General features: G+C 34.8%; 1 protein-coding gene across 3 annotated transcripts in view; it reads right to left on the minus strand.

The window, feature by feature from the left end:
* Positions 1-592: 592 nt before the first annotated feature.
* SGCZ (sarcoglycan zeta) overlaps positions 593-21,698 on the minus strand; it is a 441,993-nt gene continuing 420,887 nt past the window's right edge. Inside the window, exons 7-10 of one of the 3 annotated variants that reach the window (XM_061473161.1) lie at positions 15,495-15,618; positions 4,439-4,565; positions 4,238-4,303; positions 593-3,004 (exon numbers count right to left, since the gene is read on the minus strand). In XM_061473161.1, coding sequence (XP_061329145.1) covers positions 3,003-3,004; positions 4,238-4,303; positions 4,439-4,565; positions 15,495-15,618 — 319 coding nt within the window. In that variant the 3' untranslated portion in view covers positions 593-3,002. Of the gene's footprint in view, positions 4,566-15,494; positions 15,619-21,698 lie in introns of all 3 variants that reach the window. The other 2 variants (XM_061473145.1, XM_061473153.1) reach the window with 2 other exon arrangements.

The following is a 21,698-nucleotide window of genomic DNA, read 5'->3' on the forward strand; positions in this document are numbered from 1 at the left end:
ATGGTGTTTTGTGTTTTTTAGATTTTTTTTTTACTTTTTATTTTTATTTAGACGATTTAGAATCCAAACCAAAAATCCCCGAACATAAAAAAGCCCCCATGGTGTTAGCCACTGAATATCTTAGAACATCCTTCATTACATCCTTCTAGATATTTATGGCTGTATCTTCAGTCCGGACCTACTAGCCCTCTGCATCTAGAATGGTTTGAAGTGAATTCTGTTATCCAGTCAAGCCACTGTTTTGCAAGAGAAACAGTATAACTTCAATTGAAACAAGCAATATCTTGGCTTGTTTTGGAATACATACTCTTTCATTTCCTTAGGAACACTGAAGATACTTGTATGCATGAAAAGTAATGTAATTGCACCACCTGAAAAAAATTAAAATCCTGGAAAAAAGTGAACAATCTACAGCTCAAAATGCTGCACAAATCTAAACTATGTTACAATTTCATGTTGTAATTACAACTTGTCATTTCTTCATTCCAACAGAATTAGTAGAAGCAACAGTGTTATAGTGTTAGAAGTGTCAGTCTTTGGTCTTATCATTTAATGAATGAACTGCAATACAAAACCATACAGCTAACAGTGCTCAGAGGTTGGCTGATGCTTTTATTTTTTTATTTTTTTATTTTTTTTTTAACAAGAAAGAGACAGTATCCTATAATATTATGACACAGATGTTTTTACAGAAGATAAATCTACTGTATCAAATACATGTAGCTAATAAGGTCTTTCCATATATTTCACTGTTGTTATAAGGACAGCGCTGAAGAAGTTAAACAGCTGCAATACCATCTTAGAGGTTTCCATACAAACATTCTAGTACAAAAAGGAGCTTTATTTGATACTGTATTCATATACTATAAAAAACCTCAGAGGAATATTTTAGATGCCTTTTCTTTTTTTTAATCGCACTAACATTAGTGCTTAAGAATATCCTAAGATCTTGATTTTTTTCCCTACAATTGTCACAACAGAGTGATTTCTTAGTGGGAAACTCCTGCCTTAACCAGAATAAGTGACATCTCTTTTCTAAAATACACAATCAAAATATTCATTCAGATAAACACTCTACCTAGAGAAGCATTCATTGGGGCTTAATCATAACCTGTCAAATATAAATAGCCAACAAAGGCTGAAGTAATTTGGAGACAGGGCCAAGAATGTATGATGAAGGTGACAAAAAGAATCTGAAAATATCTTGTGGCTTTGTAAAAAAATTACCTCGTCATTATAAAACGATCACTGAAATAGCACAGCTAATGGCTCCATTTTTAAATATATTTACATTAAGATCTTCTAGTTTCCTTCCATCTGAAATGAGATTGTAGAATTATGTCATATTTTGTCATATTTTGGGGGCATACTGTAAGTAGAACTTGGCTATTGAGGTTTTCACTATTGCCAGCTCCAAACATTCAAAACCACTGGGTCTGTTTCTCCTTCCACTCAGGAATGATGCTGCTTACAGATTATTAGCGCTTCAATTTTTTTAGTTCTCTAAATGCATTGAAATAACTTTTCCAATACTCTCTGAAATCATGTGGGCTAGAAATATTCTTTAAAATAAAACCTGAGATTTTCCCTTTCTTACAGTTTGCAGTGGATTTAAAGTAAAACATCAATATTATGATATTCATCAGAATATTAAGACATTATGAGAACTCATTATGCTATTTCATGGGTTGCTGAAGCTCTCAAATACTCTCTACCTTAGAATGAAGGGACTCCAAGCAAGAAAATCCTGATGGTGCAGAGCTATGTGGGATTTACTGGCTTGGTTTTGTTGAGTCCACTGTGCCACCTGCACCTTTGCCCTTACTTTTCTTCATGCAAAGTGGTAAATTATTCCAGCCTTTCTTTTAAAATTAATCTAGTAACAAAAGATATTTTCTCCTACCTGCCTAAGTTTGTGTAAAATTTGTAAAGGTTGGGTCTTTTAATTCAGAGGGCAAAAACCTTTTTCATATGTATTACAGGTGAGTAATCGCACAAGGTAAGGAGCAAACAAATAAGAAACTCTCAGTGGAAAATTGACAAAGTATCAGCAAGCCATCCTGTGGGTTTATTTGAGGAGAGAAACACATCCTAGTCTACTGTGTGCAATTTGTAAGAAGCCATAATTTATTCACCAAATATATTAGTCACTATAATCTGCTAATCATTTAGGCTGCCGGTGTATGCTGGTGTGCACAGAAACGAATACATATAGATGTGTCCTCATATAGATCTATATACTTTCCTCCTGAATACTATTTGTCCACATATTCTATTCTTTGTGTGCATTAGAAAAAGACATCTGTTTCCCTACAGTTTTAAGGGCGTATTGTACAGCTACACTTTCTAATGTTTTATTATCAACTTCTTTGTCATATGTATCTCTTTCTGTCCCTCCTACTAAAAATCTTCAGGATTTTAATATATTTTCTAATATATTTTCTTTCCAAGTAGAATAAAATTCTCAATGAAATAACAAATCAGCTGTTAACAGCCTTATTTTAAAGAGATAAAATAACAAATTAGAAATCTTCATTTAACTGGTAGAAACAGCAAGTGCAGAATTCTTGCTATGGGGGAAATTCACACCTCTGAAGAGGGCCAATGGAAAGGGAAGCACCAGTCAAGCCATGGACATGTCTTGTGCTGGACCTCTGCATAGGAGTGAATTTCACCTGAAGTGAAACCAAAATCAACCTTATTAGGTGGTAATGAAATGCAAAGGTAATCACAGTATTAGTTTGCTCATTTTCGTATTTTTCTCTAAGACAAACAACCAAAAAAACCCATGTGTAGAAATACCCACCTTACACTGTCTGCCCTGACTTTAGAGTTACCTTGCAAAAGTCATCATTGCGTTGGTGGTCTTACAATCTGAGGCCTCTAAAGTTTCATGATAGGTGATATAATTTGAAGGACAGAATTAGAAAGCACACTTACCTCATGTAATCAAGCCATCTTCCACAATAGCAAACATTTTTATACTGTTTTACATTCCTGGGTTCTGCAAGTTTCAAGATACTCTTGTTAATCAATGTTATGATAAATTTCCTAGCAGCATACCAAAGCATTTTTTATAAAATTTCAATTACCAACTAAGCCAAACAAGTATGAACATCGATACAAGAAAGAAATCCCATATGCCAAAGAAGAAAGCCAGTAGTGAGATCTGAGTGCAAGTGGGGCTGCATAATTTAAACACAGACCTGATAAAGTTAATGCAATATCAATGTACTTTTTAATACTGAATGTCATTTAATGCGTGTTTTTATATATATTACTGTTTCTTTGAAAACCTTAGCAGCAGATGGTAAACAAAAGAGAATAATAAATGCGAATGTCATACCAGTTGTTAGTGTACTGCTTCTCAGCATTACACATCACATTAATACTGAGGTTTGTACTGTGTTCAAATGGCAGCAGTTAGGTGTAGCTAGAAAATAGACAAGATGTTCCTTTGAATATTTTTCTCTTGGTTTTGCATTTGCCAATTATAAATACCTTGTGAAGAATAATACACTGTTCAACAAACATACCATCAGTATTTCTGTCTTTGCCCTGTTGTTCTTTTCCAGAACCTGTATGCTCTACTTAAAGCAATCACTTCACATGCAGTAGCCAACACAAATACTATATAAGGCCATTCAGATCTGACAAAAAAGAGCAGATGCCTTTTTAACTTTGAAAGGTAATATTGCTGAACACTTCCCAAATTTACCTAGTGACGAAACCCTAGACAAAGAATAAGAACACACTTTTAAAGAAAGCAAACTCAGGGAGGGATTCTGTCTCTTTTTGTGTTAAAAACCATTTACTGAATTTAATTGTTTAGTAAAGCAAGCATCACACAATGCTTTAAAATTTTAAAATTCAGGGATAAAAGTTTACATCCAAAAAGATGAATGGAAAATTGTGCTTTCAGACAGTAAAGTTATCATACAGGGGGAACCAATTCATCTCACCATCAGATTCTGGGCAAATTTGTTTATGTAGTGTATATATATATATATATATATATGTGCAGTTCATATCCAGGTCCTGCAAAAATCTAAAACTATTATGTGCTTCACTTCATGTAGCAAAGGCACCTGTGTTATTCTCCCTTTTGGAAAAAAGGTGATATTATGTCCCAGGTTTCCTGATGAGGAATACATTGATTTCTGAATATCTCACTCCCATCTCTATGTTGAGTGGCAACACAAACCACAAGAGAAGGCAGCGCTGCATTCCTGCTTACACTGGAAGAAGTTGCTCTGCAGGCCGTTTGAAGCGTCAAACTTGTCACAAGGGAAACCGAGCAGAACTGTGAAGCAGAGGGATAGTAACAAAAGGCTATTCTGGTGTGAGGATAAATTGGAGTCATTCTAGCTCCACAAGCAGATGTTGCTACTGGATTGACATGTGGAGCTTGCTCCTGCTGGGGACAGGTAAAGTTTACCATTGGGACAGACGCACAGCTCATAGATAGTCTGGCGAGGAGCTGAAGAGCTGGGTGAGGAGGAGGAGGAAGAAAACGACCCCACTGGTAGATTTCCCAGGCGAATTGTATCTGCGTTTAAAAATATCTACAAGAGGAGGGAAAAAGTAAGAAAGTACATTTTTATTTTTTTTAGCACTATGGCATTTTAAAGTCCCATAGAAATATTTTACTAGAAGCATTAGAAAGATTATTACAAATATTAGCAAAAATATTTTTAGAAATAAACAGCTGTCAACATTTCTGATTTTTCAGCTCTGTGCAGTTGTATACCCACTACTACGCATTACTAAAGTACATGCAATTGCTTCACCCAATAATTTATTCAGATACAAGAAGCATCATACAAAAACGTTATGACAATATTCTTCATAGAATCATAGAATGGTCTGGATTAGAAGAGGCATTAAAGATCATCTAGTTCCAAACCCATGGACAGGCACACTTTCCATTAGACCTGGTTGCTCAAAGCCCCATCCAGGGATGGGACTGCCACAACTTTTTCTGAGCAATCTGTTCCAGTATCTCACCACCCCCATGATGAGTATTTTTTTCCTAATATCTAATCTAAATCTACCCTCTTTCAATCTGAAGCTGTTACGCCTTGTGCTGTCACTACACACTCTTGTAAAAACATCCCCCTCTTGCTCAGGTTGAATTTTCATTTGTACATTTTAAGATTACAATTTATTCATTCATGGCAATAGCATATCCTTGCTCTAGAAGAATTTGTATTTTAGTAAGTGTGAAGTGATATGAAAGCACATTCCCCAGTGTGCTCCTGTAAGCAGCTGGAAATATATGCTGAACTGCGCTAAAGTGTAGGGGTTTAACAACAGCCACACCCAGAGAATAATTAAGTAAGGGTACAGAGTCATATGCACAAAATAAAGAGCTCATTTTACCTAAATTAAGAGGAGAAAATATTTCAGGTTGAAGTCTTATTAAGAAGGGCACCAATCTATTCACATTTGTTTCTGAACATTGAATATGATTAAAAATATTGGGTGGGTTTTTTTTAATCTCCTTCCTTTGGAAATAAGTCAATATGAAACTGTACATACTGGTAATGTTCACGAATCTGTATTGAGTTCTGCAATATTTACACTATGCTACATTTTTGAGGTGTTAAATAAACAATGCTATGAAATTTGTAACTAAATCAGGAAACCTTCATGTCTTTCGCTGGCACAAACCCATGAGTCTCCAGCTGCTTAGAATTTATTTTTTATTTATGGAAGGAGTAAACAAGAGACAAAGTAAGACATTTATTACCTCAGGTGCAGACTAGAAACTTCTAGCAGACAGGTAACAAATCAAAATGGCTTTAAGCCCTGCAGATAACCGTGTGAAGCTTAGGAAAAGGTGAGTTCCTTAAATACTTGCTAGTATTATTTCATAAGGTATTGAAAATCAAGAAAGCCAGCTTGACACCATTTTATCACAGTGTTGGCAGCACATGTAAAGAACCTGTGGAGATGTGGCAAGTACTGCATTTTTCTACACGAGACAAGTATTATTTTATGATAAAATCATCAGTGTGTGGCAGAAAAGCAGCACAGAAGCACAACTCAGCTCCTGCTGGATAGAACTAAAAGAGCAGGCTGGGAAAAAAATTAAAGCTGCTGAAAAAACTCCCGTACAAGGATTGATGCACTGTCATGTTACCATTCACAGCATAAGCATTGTACATGACCAGGATCATCAAAGGAGATACAGGCTTAAAGCAGTTCCAAACAATACAACACCCCCCATCACTGTGAGTTCTCCAGCTCCAGAGTAAAACACTGTAATAGGTGGAAATTTACACTAAAGGGACGCAAAGGGAAAATCTCAGAGGCACAGGTGACAGCTTCATGGTACACTGCCAGTTTAATTCACATCCTGACTGATAGAGAAATTTATTACAAAACTGAAATACAGCAAATTATCTTTTTTTTCTGTAATTTATATGACAAAGGAAAGATTCATTTACACATGCATACACACATTGCTGCTTTATAACTCCAGTATCATAGACCTGAAATAATTAGGAGTCAAAACCTCTTTAGGAATAATTTAGATGGAAGAAATGCAGATGGTGTTGGGAACAATTTAATAATATTCTGCTAGAATATTAACCGAAATAGAAGATTATGCATGTAAAATATTCAGTTCAGCTGGAATAAATGTGGAAGTAACTATAGCAAGCATAACAAGAAAATAAAATAAGATGTGGGGAAAAAAAGAATTTTATAGCAAACTAGAAGCTAGAAATTGGTAAAATGGAAGGAAACAGGACAAAATTGTCAAATCAGTGCAGTGATGAGTAATAAAAAGTGTTCTTTCACTTCTCAGATCAAGAATAAAAGAAATGTTAACAAGTCCACTATTAATGTAGCAATGGTGGAGTTATCAATAACTTTGCATAAAATCCAGTGGCATTCAAATGTGTAAGTTCTATGTAAGTCTATCTTTTTTAATGAATAGTTGCCGGCATAGTTCTGTACTTGGAGAAAGATCAAGTGTTGATGTCAGAACATGACTGTGATAAAATATTTTCAATTTTGACAGTTACTCATCAGGATATTTAATAGGAGCCAGTAATGTCATATACTTTTAATCAGCAGCTCCTAATAACTTTTAACAAATAGATCTAAAAAAAATTCCGAATAGCCTTTGGGACTTTCAATACTGATTTTAAAGTCCTGATATAGCATCCAAGAAGAAAAGACTACATTTATACTTTTGTTTAAAAAAATGGAAGCAGTAGATATTAGAATATTATATATGTGACAATAAAAGGCTCTTCAGTGTACACTATCTACATGTAAGAAAATCCAAAAATGACATAAGATTACTTGTAGTTTTGACAGAGTGTGTGAAGGGCCATTTTAACAGCTTAGCTACAGAGGTGATTGGGAAGGATCATGAGAAATCTGTAAATCAAAAATTGAATGAGTTCTACAAGACATGTCTTGATTCAAGCAAGAATTAGCTCAAAAAATAAGAGGGAATATGTGTCAGAGATCAGTCTAGATTAAAATCTCTTTATTATCTTTTCTTTTTAGGAGCTCAATATTTTTACGGTTGTTTACATCAGGACACCTGCACTTCTGCAGCCCCTCATTGCAGATGTTCTGTAGTGTAGTGCTCTAACACTCTAATCCAGTGACCTTACTCCAGAGTGCATTACAATACAATGTAGCTCAGTTATTTTGCTCATTAAATTAAATGATCTTTATAAGCGCAGCTGTGCATGGTTTGCAACTGGTGCTTTCAAATGTCATGCTGTGATGTAACTCAATCCAGGTTTTTCTGGTGTCATCATCCTGAACGGTTGCTAAAAGGTCCTGTCCCAGCATACATCTCGGAATATCTGGTGGGCAGTGTGTATACCAGGGTATAGTGTCCTGAGAAAAATTTAAGTGGTTTCTTGTGAAGGTGTATTTGCTGTGATAAGTCTAACAAGCTCTATGTATGCCTTTGCAGAATTGGGAAGGCTGAGCAAATTAAATAGACTCCTATAAATCCCTGGGGAAGCCTGAGATGAAGAGGATTGATAAAGATAGCTTAAAGACAGCATTAAAATCTACTCTGTACATAGGCTGTCAAGGCTATAAATAAAGACTAAATTTAGAGATGCAACATTGCTATCTATTACTTAAGCAGGTGTCTAACACATTATCAAGATAGCCTTAATATGTAAGGAATTTCAGAGGAACATAGTCAATGTTTGAAAGTATACCTTCTCCCCTCCTACAATCTGCTAAACCTGAAATTCATGCCTGGAAAGTCATGTTTAAAGAGAAAGGAAGAAATGACAAGACAAAAACTGAACAGTATTATGTTCCCAGGGAACACTGTTGCTAGATGACAGGAGTTACTGGAAGTTCCTATTACACCCAGTCTTTCTCTCACCTTTTGTGTGGTGAAAGGTTCAAGATAAGCCATTATCATATTCATCAAGGCCATGAGACAGTCATGCACTTTCTGAAAATCTCATACCTCAGAAGATAAATAGGCAAGAATAAACCCACAACTTTTATCCATTCTTGAGACATTGTAGGAGACTGACTGACAGCTTACAAAATGGATAAGGCAGCATTTCTACTCAGAAATGCTATTTGAGAGCAGAGCACTGAGCAGCATCATTCCCTCAAAATACTTAGGGTTTAGATCAGTACTTTGCCTTGTGCATCTTAGTGCTGAGAAAAATAAATTAGTACTATAATAGTTGAAAGTAGAAATGATTTCTGACTAACTAAAGTAGCAAACTGATTCAACTTGTAGGGCATGTGATAGGAATAAAAAGAATTTACGTTTTACACACATTTTTGCTAACAGAGATCTGCAAGTCATCTGTTCAACAGACTGTGTTAACATGCACAGTGAGAGGAAGATAAACCAAAATATAGATTATCTACAAACCAACAACTTTCAGTGAGAAAGATATAGTCATGGGGTAAAAGATTAAATATTCCTACAAGCCATTTCATACAAAGATACAAACCTGCCATATATAAAAGTTCTCCACTAGGTCCTTGACTAAGTCTTCTCAAGAGAGGAGATAACAGGCTAAGCTAATAAAGCCAAACAGAAAAGTTAGGAGTTATAAATATTGAAGAATTTTCTGTATTATGTACAGTTTGATTAGACAGGTAATTCTACAGAGCTGCAAAGGCATCCTTCAGGGCTGCTGTAGTTAAGAAATGGCAGAAAACTCGAAAAAAATGTCAAAGAAAAGAAGGACAGTTAAAAGGTTGGTGAGAAGACAGTGCAATGACATCTCACTAAATAAACCTTTTGAATTTCCTTATGGTCTTCTGAAGTAACCTGAATTATAACAACACAAGATTTTGGCCAGTCTTTTTGCTCTTTTGCAGATGCTATCAGAAGCATACATACAAAAAGGATTATATAGATTTGGTCATTAGACTCAACTATGTAATTTTCATATGCAGAAATTTTTTGACTCTTCTGTCCCAAAGTGGTGTTCATGAAAGTCATGATTCATTTTAAGTACACATTTTTTGAAATTCATGTTAAATAAGTATAAGCATATATTGTAAATTCTGAGTTATAACCCCAGTGCAATTTAGATTGGTGGCTACTGAAGCAAAAACTTTCTGGTGTGTTTATTCTTTCTGTTAATGACAGCATTTTCAGGGAAGATCAAACTGGGGGTGCTGTGGATGTTGACCAGTAGAAGCTTACAAGCTCCGATGCTTATTGAATGCCAGTGGTAGTCTTGTACACAAAAATTTCTAGAAGCAAATTCTCCATTATATTAGAAGTCTTTGCAAATTCATTCTATCAAAGGACAGATGCGAAATCTTTTTGGTTTATGTAACCAATGCAGAAAGGGAAATGCATTTGGAATATTTGTACTTAATCTACTGAATACAAAAATTAATTAATTACACTTGAAATCAGAACTAGATTAAAATATGATGTTAATGGAAATATATTAACATTATAAATTATTTATTGTCAGTTCTTTTTAACCTTAAAATAAAATGGTTTATGGTGTCAAAAAGCTCTTCAAAATTTGCCCATGAACAGTTCAAAGATGGCTGATGTTAAAACACTGCTTTTATAGTTTGGGAACACTGTATTTTGTTGCAGACTTCTACACTAAAGTGTATTTTGCTGCAAATTAACTCACACATTAATAAGAGTTTTAAGTGAAAAGGAAATGTTTTGTTAAAAAGTGACATAGTATTATAATAATTTTAAATACATGTCAAAACATCTTAATTGAATTTTTGAAAGCAATAATTAAAAAAATATATAAAAATTCCACTTCATTCCCACTAATCCCTTCCCCTTCCTCCCAGACAACAGTGACAAGTCAACTGGTTAATACCATGAAAAAAGACTATGAAAACAAAATGCAGCACACATTGGTTAGACAATTTTTAGTGAATAAATAGTTAGTGTCTGAGCTTTAGAGCCTGCCATTGCTTTTTTCACTTCATGCGTGTCAAATTTTTTTTTGCAAACGTTTAGTCTCAGACAAGCATAATTCAGACAAATTGAACTAATCTACCAAATGTTGCCTTTGATCAGCCGTTCCTCCATAGTGATGGCAAGCAGCTTGCAGAACAAGGTAATTCCATTTCAGTTTATTCAGCTAATTAAAAAATTCCTCTTTTTATTTTTTCTTTTTTCTATTTCAGAGCATAAAACCCACCAAAACCAAAGCTAAAAAGGAGCTGCTGGTTGGGCTTACAAGTGAAGATTACTCCAGTTTTATTAAGTATTAATCTTTGTGCTAAAGACACCTCCTGGACTTAGAAGGAGGACCAGATAGGATTATAGAACAAATGTTAGCACTATATGCATTTGTTTGCCTCTACAAAATAATCTTGGGTACACACTTCATAAACTGTGTTGTGCTAAAATGGTAAATATAAACTAGGCTTCTTGTCTGCTACACTGATTTTAAATAAAATGTCTGTTAAAGATTATTGCTCATTTTTAATGTGACAGCTATAGGCCTTACCAAGAGATCAGGCTCATTATGCAGGAAACAACCAAATACAGTCTACAAACAGTGTTATGAAGGCATGTAATTTGACAAGGAAATACAAGGGGATAAAGACATAAATAGGAAAAAGGTCAGACAGGGTGACTAATACGAATATAGTTGTAAAAATTAGAAGCTTCTGTGTACTTTTCCCCTTTTGATTTACTTGGACTTTGATAGTCAACAGGATGCAATGCAAGTGTAGACTCCAGCTTCCATAGAAGCTGCTTGCAAAAATACATAGCAGCTGCACAAGACTTGTAAGATCTGAGGCTAGTTAGCAGTCTTCTTCTTAAGAGAGTGATGTATTGTCAAAACCATTAAAATTAGTTGTTAGGTGAATGAGTGGACAATATCAACTAAGCAAATCCTTTAAGCTTGTTATATAATGTTTCAGGTTAAATCCTAACATGTTTTTATGCCTAACAAAATTTAGTACCTACAGAATTTGAAATTGATCTGTACATCTGAATTATGTTCACATGTGAAAGAAGCAGCTGTCAAATAGTAGTCATTGTGCTGAATTTCCAGAGAAGAAATGTTCTTTTTCTTGTTACGTGACCAATAAATTAAGCTACTGCCTGAAGCTTCACATTTCATTTTCTTTGTAAATGATTGCTGCTTTAAACCATTGGTTATGGTTTATTTATAGAATAATACATAGTTCACAATTAAATACCAAGCTATAATTGAATCAAAGGATTCTGCTGATGCTTCGACTCACAAGAGTACAGTTCAAGAGCTTTATAAAGGGCATCAGAATCTAAGTAAATTACAGCCCCCAGTATTCGGTCTGGGATCATACATTATAATGTGTAATAGGGGTAAAAGGATTATTATAATACTGTAGTAAATAAAATGTATAAAACAGCAGAATTCAGAATGCTTGCAGAAGCATTTAGTTTATGATGTGGGAGGCTAGAGATTATACTGCATGAGAAATAAGGCTAGAGGAAAAGTATTTCATAAACACATTTATTTTCTTTGTATTCTGAAATTATTCTAAAATAAAAGGAAAATTCATGTTTCATATATTAATGCACAGTAAATTCATAATGTTCTGCTACATGGTTATAGCTGATTGCAAGTGATACATAGCTATTTCCTGTCACAAGGGATCAATAATTATATTATATAGTAATTCTCATATTTGTGATTTTTTTGAATAAAATTAGAAACATTGAAAAGTTAAATTTAGTTAACTACAACCAGTGTGAGAATAATATAAAAAACCCTGTATTTTTCTAGGACAAAAAAAAGTTCATAGATCCAATTCACAAAACAAATATTCTTTATTCTTGCAAGAAACCTGACTGATAAAGCATACATTTTTAGGTCCAAATGAGGATTAGTTCTGACCTAGATACTTTGTTTTGGTTTGGAAGGTGCTTTCTTAAAAATGATAAACACTTTACACTTTTTTCTACACTGTCTGCTAATTTGTGGTGTATCTTTAGCACTGTAAGCAAGGACACCAATCGATATTTTGTTATGTAGACATTTAATCCATCAGATGTTTACCCCCATTACTCACACCAAGCTGTAATTAGCCCTGGAAGTCCCTAATGTGGCCACAGTAGCTTTGCACTACCTGTAATGTTGTGGAAGCTCATCATATGCCTTCCACAGGGTTTCTGCATTTTCCTCTGACTCTCTTCAGTGTAAGAAATAAAACAGTGGGCTATAAATGCATTGGTCTAATCTCAGGATGGAATTTTTCAGTGGATTTAGAGTACAGCTCTTTACAGATCTTCCTGGAATTGCAAGTATCCAAGAGTAAATTAGACACTTCGAACATTGTTGAATGTATGTTTACAGAACAGCCCTTTGGGAAGAGTGGGGAAAGGTCGGTAGCTTGTTTTCTGATACCTACCAATCTAACGTATAATGTGCAAAATCACATATGTGCAAAGTCTTACTTGCCACATATGGGAATATAGTGATTTTTAATATGAACTTCAGGAAAGTCTGCTTCACACTGGCAATTTTTTTCCTACAAAGCATTTAATACTGAACTGATTTTCAATTCTGAATAATACATATGTAGTCATTATAACTTCTCTTGGGTTCCCGTTTTCAAAGTTCAAGTGAGGTTACAGCATATTATTTCCAAAACTATCTTTTAAATAAGTTGTAGTAATTACTTAAGAAAATTAGAAGTCATGCAATAAACTCACAGTGTTGATATAAACAAAAAAAGCCCGATGAATCTGCAGATTAAATATTTGTACAAAGCACCACAGAGATGGATGACACTTAACCAAGACATAGATGCAATGTTGCTTTAGGGAGGGCATTGAGAAAAGGTAGCAGTCTTCCTGTTGGTTTCGTTTTCTTCTTTTAAATTTTTTCATTTGAATATTACTTGACTCTAGCAATATCATGAAGGGAAAGAATAAAGAAATATATAGCAGGTGGAAAATTTATGTTAATAAATGCAGGAAACATAGTAGACTGGGCCAGGTAGGAATTTATGGATGTGAAGCAGGAAAGGTTACAACAAGCTGTAGTCCCTGCAATAAATATGCCCACAGAAAGGACAAGGGTGAGAGAGGATAGTATTTACTATTCAAAGAGGATTATATTGTCCTTATTGTTACCTTGGCAACTTTAGGCAACAGTAACAAAGACTTCATATTTAGAGAGGTGGTAATTAAACAGGAGAGATTGAGAGAAGAGCTGCTGGCTTTTGGAGAAACTCAGAAACAAGATGGGGCATGTGGTATATAAATATTAGAGGCTCTGAATTAGGAAAATATTCTGCTTTAATTATGCGGGATTCATACTTACATCAATAGAAAAATGTTAGCAAAATAGGCCTTTGATTCAGTGTATTGGCCAAAAATGTTTCCATCAGCATTGTAATGCAAAGAGTGTGTACTGCAGGGGATTATCTGATGAAGATGGCAGTGAGGGTTTTGTTTGTTGTGCTTATTTGAATAGCTTGTAAAGTATTTGGGAACATTTGGTAGAAACTAAAAATTACAAACAGAAAATGCAAAAAATTTCTGAAGAGCTCTATTCCCAATTCGATATTTAAAATAAAAATAATTTTACCAAAAATGCTGTAAACTGGCAAATCCTACAACAGTTTGAAAATATATCCATTTCTCCAAAGAGTCTAGTAGAAATCTGAGAGCCTTTAATACCTTTGCATGACTTTTTTTTTTCATGTTATGTCATTTTAAGGACTGAAGACTGAAAGACTCTCATATCAGAAATCTTTCATGTGTTTTTGCAATACATGGACTGCCAACCAAACCAGTGACCCAATTAAAAATTATTTTAATAAGTTTGCACAGGTGTACACATACAGAATCTATACAAAATCTTTTGATGTCAAGCTGACCACTAACACAAGACACTGACAAAACAGTACACAGAACATATCATTGAAGAACTGTTTCTCTTACAGAGATGGTAAACAGTTTCAGGAAACAGAACACATGTAGAGCAAATCATAGAATAGTTAGGGTTGGAAAGGACCTTAAGATCATCTAGTTCCAACCCCCCTGCCATGGACAGGGACACCTTACACTAAGTCATATCACCCAAGGCTCTGTCCAACCCGGCCTTGAACACTGCCAGGGATGGAGCATTCACAACTTCCTTGGGCAACCCATTCCAGTGCCTCACCACCCTTACAGTAAAGAACTTCTTCCTTACATCCAATCTAAAATTCCCCTGTTTAAGTTTTAACCCGTTACCCCTTGTCCTATCCCTACAGTCCCTAATGAAGAGCCCCTCCCCAGCATCCCTATAGGCCCCCTTCAGATACTGGAAGGTTGCTATGAGGTCTCTGTGCAGCCTTCTCTTCTCCAGGCTGAACAGCAGCAAGTTTCTCAGCCTGTCTTCATTCGGGAGGTGCTCCTGTCCCCTGATCATCGCACGTTCGGGTTCTTAAGATGGTCTCGAACCAGATCCTCTCTTACAGTGGGCCTAAGGTCTCCATTCTCACAGTCCCTCTGTCTGCCTTCCAAGACTTGGGTGGTGTGGTCAGAGCATTTGCTGAGGCAAAGAAGTCATTAAGTACCTCAGGCTTCTCCAAATCCAGGGTAGCCAGCTCTCCTGACAGCTTCCAGAGAGGGCCCACATTGTTCCTAGTCTAACTTTTATTTGCAATGTACCTATAGAATCACTTCCTGTTATCTTTCACATCCCTAACCAAGTTGAATTCTAACTGGGCCTTAATTCATTAAACCTCTTCATGGTTTAATGAAGTATTCACCCAAATTAGTCCAAAAGTCTCTCAGTTTGTTAGATTCATAATAATTTTTTACCACCATCACTATTTTCATCTAACATTTTCAGTGTGAATAAAACTTAGTAATTCAAATATTTGCAAAAAGCAAATGAGAATTAATAATTGAGCAAGCTATACCAATATTACTTTAACATAGGCAAATGGAGAACTCTTCTTGTGATGTTTACCTTGCTACTGAACAAATTGTCCTCACATTTCTTGCATTACGCCTGGCAGAGCTACAGAACACTGGCAGAACTTACCTCCCCTTCTGTAGACTGTAAGTGAAGTTCTTTCCTACAGGTAGCCTTTAAGTCTCCTGCAGCTGCATTGACCTGCACTCCCCTGGGTGCTTCCATCACCAAAGATCTAGTAGGAGATTCAAGTCTGAAACACAAAAGCAATCACTAAAAAAAAAAGCACTGAATCAAGGCACCAAAACCCACCCAGCCCCAAAACCCACACTGCATGTAGAAATGAATGCATTTTGAGAGGTATAGAAGTAAAAATGTGTGTGATTCTTGCACTACACTTTATGATCTGTAGAAAGAAAAATTTAAGTACCTGTTTAAATCTATTCCTATTTAAGACAACATTTAGGCATACACTGATATAAGATCGCCTGCTTAGTGATGCTTTCCAGCATTAGCACCTAATTTACTTAACTATATTAATACTAAAATATAGGTACTTAAGAATCCACACGTTTCCATGAGTGTTTCTGTAGAGACAAGTTAATAACTAAAGTCTGCTTAGTGTCTGGTAAGAAATGTCAACTAAATAACAGGAAAACAAAACACTTAAATGTTTTAAGCAATGATGTAAAACTGATTAGAAATACTCTGCCTTCACTGGTTCATTTATATTTTGGAGTAGGTGTAGCAGCATTATGTATGAGGAAGAGAAGAAAAGAGGTTCTGTTATGTCTCTATTATCATGGGGGTTTTGCATGCTTTTTCTGTTCTGCAAAATACTTGTTCACCTCTTTAACCCTGTTATAATAGTGTTATGACACATATCATTGGGTCTTGGTATCTGTCCTCAAAACAACTACTGTTCCTCTACTGTCAGTCTTTACATTTCTCTCTACTGTGTACCTGAGATCCTCCATCACCCTTAATGCGAACTATAATACTATCTTAAATATAGGATCCCACAGTACTGTGCTGGTTTCTCTTAAAAGGGAAGTACTAATGCAAAGATTTCATAGAAGTCTAGCTCACAGACTGACTAGGAAAGATGATTGGATGAAAGTCGTATTGAACTAAGAAACAAAAATTTGGATTCCAGTTGTGTTCAGCTGTAGACTTACTGTATAGGTCCATTAAGAGGGTGACAAATCATTTAATCCATTTATATCCCAAAAATATAACGACAGAACACAGTTCCGCTTTACCTGAACAAAGCCTTTTTGTAAGATGAAATGTATTAATGACAGAAATATCTAGAATGAGTAGCTTGAAGCAAATACTGTATTTCCCTCTTCAACAAAATGTATTTTGAATGTTAGGTAACATCCATCCAAAAATATAATGAGGTACTAGATATATAAAGGAAAGAGTAGATTGACAAAGAATTTGCTACAGAAAAGCCAAATGAAAGGTCTGTCAAGCAACGGAACAAGAGAATTTTAGTGTATTCAACAACTGAATATTTTAAATGTACAGAATAGTGATGGATTATAGTTTTGAAACCAAAATGCTACATTTGCACACACAGTAAGGCGCTGAGATGATGTCTGTAAAATATTTCTGTTTGTTACATGTCACTGAAACTCAGGAGTGGAAGGAAAGAAAATGTATCTGTACCTAAACAGTCCAAGAGAACAAAAAAGGAAAGCAGTTATTTGGTAACACAAATGGAACTATTAAAAGCAGGTGTCCAGATAGAGTAAAACAGCTACCTATATAAAAAAAGCATGTGATGCATACAGATAGGAGCAGTAGAAAAATATCTGTATTTCTGTTAGTGCTAAGCCATTTTCTGTTTTTTTTTTTTTCTTTCTTTTTTTTCTTTTTTGACACTCTATAGGGAGAAGTTAATAGAAGGTTTTGCAGTTCTTTGTACCAGGAAGAATCTAAGTATCATGAATTATTTAATCATGTACATCACTGTTTTTCAGGTGGTGGTTTGTGAACTTCTGATGGCTATAAGATAGCAGAAAAAGAGGTTCCAAACCCTTTAGAAACAATATAAACTATAAAATTTAGAAATCAGATTTTTGAAAGTGCTGTTGCCTTAAAAAGGTTTTACCTTGAACTTAAAATGAAACTGATATGTATAAATACTAAATGATTATATGCTGCCACTCCATATTTTTCAGCAGCATATTTTTTGCAATTTATAACCTTCTTTCCAGGAATATTAATATTTCCTAGTGCTTTCAGCTGCCATTTCATAATCATGAAGACAAAAGTGCTCTTAACTACATTTATTGCATTGAATTTATAGGTATCAGCAAAGTCACAAATATTTCTGGTTTCCTAACATCAAAACCACTCTCAGACCTGACTGAAATTTTTCAACAGGTGGACAATAAAAATCTATTTAGGAATATGTTTCAAGAAACTATGATTTTGTTTGAGGAATAAACTTTCTTCTTTCTCCTGAAACATATGAGAGCTTGTAGCTTGAAGTTGTTTTTTCTGGTGTCATCACTGTTTTTCATGAACATTAAATGATTTCCAGTTTGTCTGGAAGTCTAAAATAAAAGACATTTGGGCAGTTAATTTCTGAACTTGAGACGTTAATAGCAGCCTTCTACGCATTATGGAGAAGAAAATTCTTTTTGAGACCACAGATCTTTTTCGCAGTTTCCTGAAATCAAATAATGTGGTAGAAATGTTAATGAAGGGCTGATTATTAGCCACCCATCAACAAGTAAAAGTGAATGACTAAATCTGTTTGACAGTTACTAACTTACTTTTCTTAATATTATTCTTGGGATGATCTACATCTGAAAAATTACTTAGCTGCACAATCTGCAGGATGCTACTGGAAATGCAAAGTCTATACACACAGAAAGATTATATCCTTAATGTCTTGAAATAAATTAGGTTTGATATGCAGTTGGTTTATAATAGTTCTTGTCGTATTTCTGAAAGCTTTAATCTCTACTATAAACTTATTGTAACACTCCACATTGTAATCCTCATTCCTCCAAGGAAAAATGAATTACTACAATAGCTTATCAAGAATCTGCTTTCCTTTCAGATCTACTGATGACCTGTCACAATGTCATTTGCATCTATGAATACTATTCATACAATTTATTTTTTATTTCCCAAACAATAAATGGCTGTGATGGAGAAGGTAACTACTGCTATTATTATACAGAAACTACAACACTGAAGGAAAGACAAAGAAGCTTTTAAAATGAGGTTTTCAAATAACATAGTCTGTCAATTAACTGTAGGTGATGCAGACAGATGATTTATCCAGAGCTGAGAAAGTCTTTTTCTCTTCTTAATTATCAATGGTTAATTTGTGAAAAAAGATAAATTTCAGAGGATCAAAGCTATGTGACTTTGAGCTGAATTCATTAAAGAGTTATTGCTAAAAAAGCCAACTTTTCAAATCTCTTCAATATGTTCCTTTGAAGGTATTAACATATTTCTCATTAGAAATGCAGAAACATTTATTTTTCATTCAGTATTTCCTGTTTACAAGCTGACCTAGATTGTATTAGAGGAAAATAATTTTAAAAATATGAACCAAAAGGTTTAATTTGCGGTTTTAAGAAATATTTCAGGTTTACCTCTTGTATATCCCTCATATTCACATGGGACATGATTTATCTATGTTAATTTTGCTCTGTTAGGTAGCAGAAGGTATTTCTTAAAAGAGAAGGAAATAGAAAATTTCCCTGTTCAGATGTGAATAATTTATTTGTTTCTTGTCTATTTAAGCAGTGGATCCAATGCATGCTACTTAGTAAAATGGCTAATATGAACCTCCACCACTTTGGAATTGGTATTCAAAATGAGATTAAAAAATAGGCTGTCAACTAGAGATTGCACATGAAAAGCAGGTACTCATTTCCCTTTTACTGGCACCTTTACAGCTGGGGGTCAAGAAATACTTCAAAGTATTTAAGTTTTATATATGATGGCCTTGCTAACGTACATTGCTGTGGCTTTTTTTCAGTCAGCATAGAAATCCTGTTTTTTAAAAAGGGTTTTGCAAACATAAAACCAGTGGAAAACCTACACATTAATTTGGTCACCTTTTTGTAGATTTCAATAGACTAAAATAATTGCGACATCAATCATGCTGCCTGTAGCAGAAGAGGTGTGGCAGACTGAGGCTGCAGAGATGTAAGATACACAAGGAAAAAGGAAGGCAAATAGTTTCTGCAAGCCTCGCTTTTCCCTGCTTCCTACTTCTTGCTTTTAAACAAGCCCCCCCAAACCCAAAAACCCATAGAAAGTAGCGCTTTTCTCTTCCACGAGTGAACAAACCATTTTGTTCCAAATTTGAATTAAGATTATTTGCAAAATATAATTTTGAAAACGTTGTTTTACAGAAACACCAACAATTTTAAAAATACATTCTTTCCATTTCTATGATTATGAAAAGAACAGCTGGCTGTCCTGACACTCGAGAAAACTGATTTCAAGAGTCCTCCACTGAGACTGAGAGTCCTTTAAGGAGTCCCCTGAACACTAATGGTGCTTGATAAAATTAGGGGGTCCATTTCATCCATTTCCTGGAAATCAGTCTGCAAACTTCAGTGGTATTCATAAATAGCCAAGTAATTTTATGATCACAGTGACAAATACACCTGGAAGCCTTTTTTAAGATGTTATAACTATTTAAAGAGAGGATTCTTTATTAGCTGCATGTGACATCACAATGGGAATGCTCTGAATATAAAATTGCTAGTCACTTATTTTTAACTCATTACTTATACTATTTACAAGATTATACGTTCACTTTTGAACATATAAAGTGACTAAAAATATCATTTTGGCACATGTAAATGTATCAAAATGTGTACCTTTTTGAGATACATATGAATCATTGCCAGAATAGTTATTTCTCCTGAAGCTTGCAGCATTCTAATGCTTGTTGCATTAATCAAATGCTTATATTTTCAGGATGATTTTTTTTTTTAATGAACTGCATATATAAATGTGCAGGCCTCATGGATCCTTAGTATTGCCACTGATCAACAACTATTCTTCATTAAGAAATAAATTCTTATATGTTCATGTGAAGCTTTCTTTGATTTATGTGGGAACCTAAACTTTAAGGGAACAATTTGTCACTATTTTGTGACTTCATGACGTGAGTCTTAAGTTAGAAAAAGTTAAATAGATATCTTAAGGAAAAAGTAATAGCCTAAATGAGTAAATATTAACATGATTTTGTTTTCCCAATGTTCAATTTGGCAACTCATGGACAGTAAATTTAAATAGGACAATTTGTTGACTTAAATCAGAACTGAAGATTGGGATTCTCTATACCCTTTCATGTTATGTCTGTGCTCTGTGCGTCACTGACGTCGGCATGTGTCAGCATGCCTTTACTGTAACTCCTGAAATTCTCATTAACCCAGAAATCACCAGACTGGGCTCAAATCTGAGTTCTAATTGTCTTGTACTTTCAGTTCAATGGGTCTGCATTATCATGACAACGCCTGAAACCACTGAATATTTTGATGTTATTTGACATAGACGATAAATCAGAAAAACAATTTCCCCAAATAGGGAAATTGAGCATCTCTTATGAGAATATTAAAAAATATTAGTCACCGAGGGGGAAAAAGTAAGGAATAGAGTGTCATCAAAGAATTTTTCAGTGATGTTAATAAAGCACTTGGAAAAGTGAAGAAACATCAAGGAAAGGTGAGGAGTGCTGGAGAGATCAAGTATTTAAAGCAAGAGCTTAGCAAAATAAGCAGATTGTATGAGGAAAATTAGAGAGAACTTAATGTCTGGTTGTTTCTTAGAGTGGGTGAGGACACAGCCAGAATAGCTAAACACAGGGAAACTACAAAAATAAATAAATTTTAAAAAATTAAGAACATAAACCAAGGCCTAACTGGAATCTCAGGTAGCAAGAATTCATGCATTATGGAATGTAAAGTCCACTAAAACTCAAACTTTTGTGAATCAAAAAACTTAGTAGAAATTAGAGGTCTAGAACGTGTGCTTTCATTTCTTAGAGAAAAAAAAATCAACATGCTTCAAAGTCTAAACATACAGGCTGTGAGACAAAGATCTGTGTATGAGACAATCCAAAACAGTCCCTTAAGAAAAGACACGGGAAAAGAATTCCTTGTATCCTTGACACCTTAGAGCTACCCCTATTCCACCCAAAGCACTCCTCTTCCCATAATGTTCCTTACTTTTGTTCTGACCTGAAACCCCTTCTACATATGCCCTGCCACTCCACTAAACGTCCTTACATAAAATTTATTTTCTTCCCAGAAATAGCTCCATTACCTGAGTTGTACTTCAGTA

Source organism: Pezoporus flaviventris, unplaced genomic scaffold (genome assembly GCF_033815535.1).
Source record: "Pezoporus flaviventris isolate CSIRO_AGI_PZ_B2104156 unplaced genomic scaffold, CSIRO_AGI_Pfla_v1 ptg000002l, whole genome shotgun sequence".
Classification (NCBI taxonomy): domain Eukaryota; kingdom Metazoa; phylum Chordata; class Aves; order Psittaciformes; family Psittacidae; genus Pezoporus; species Pezoporus flaviventris.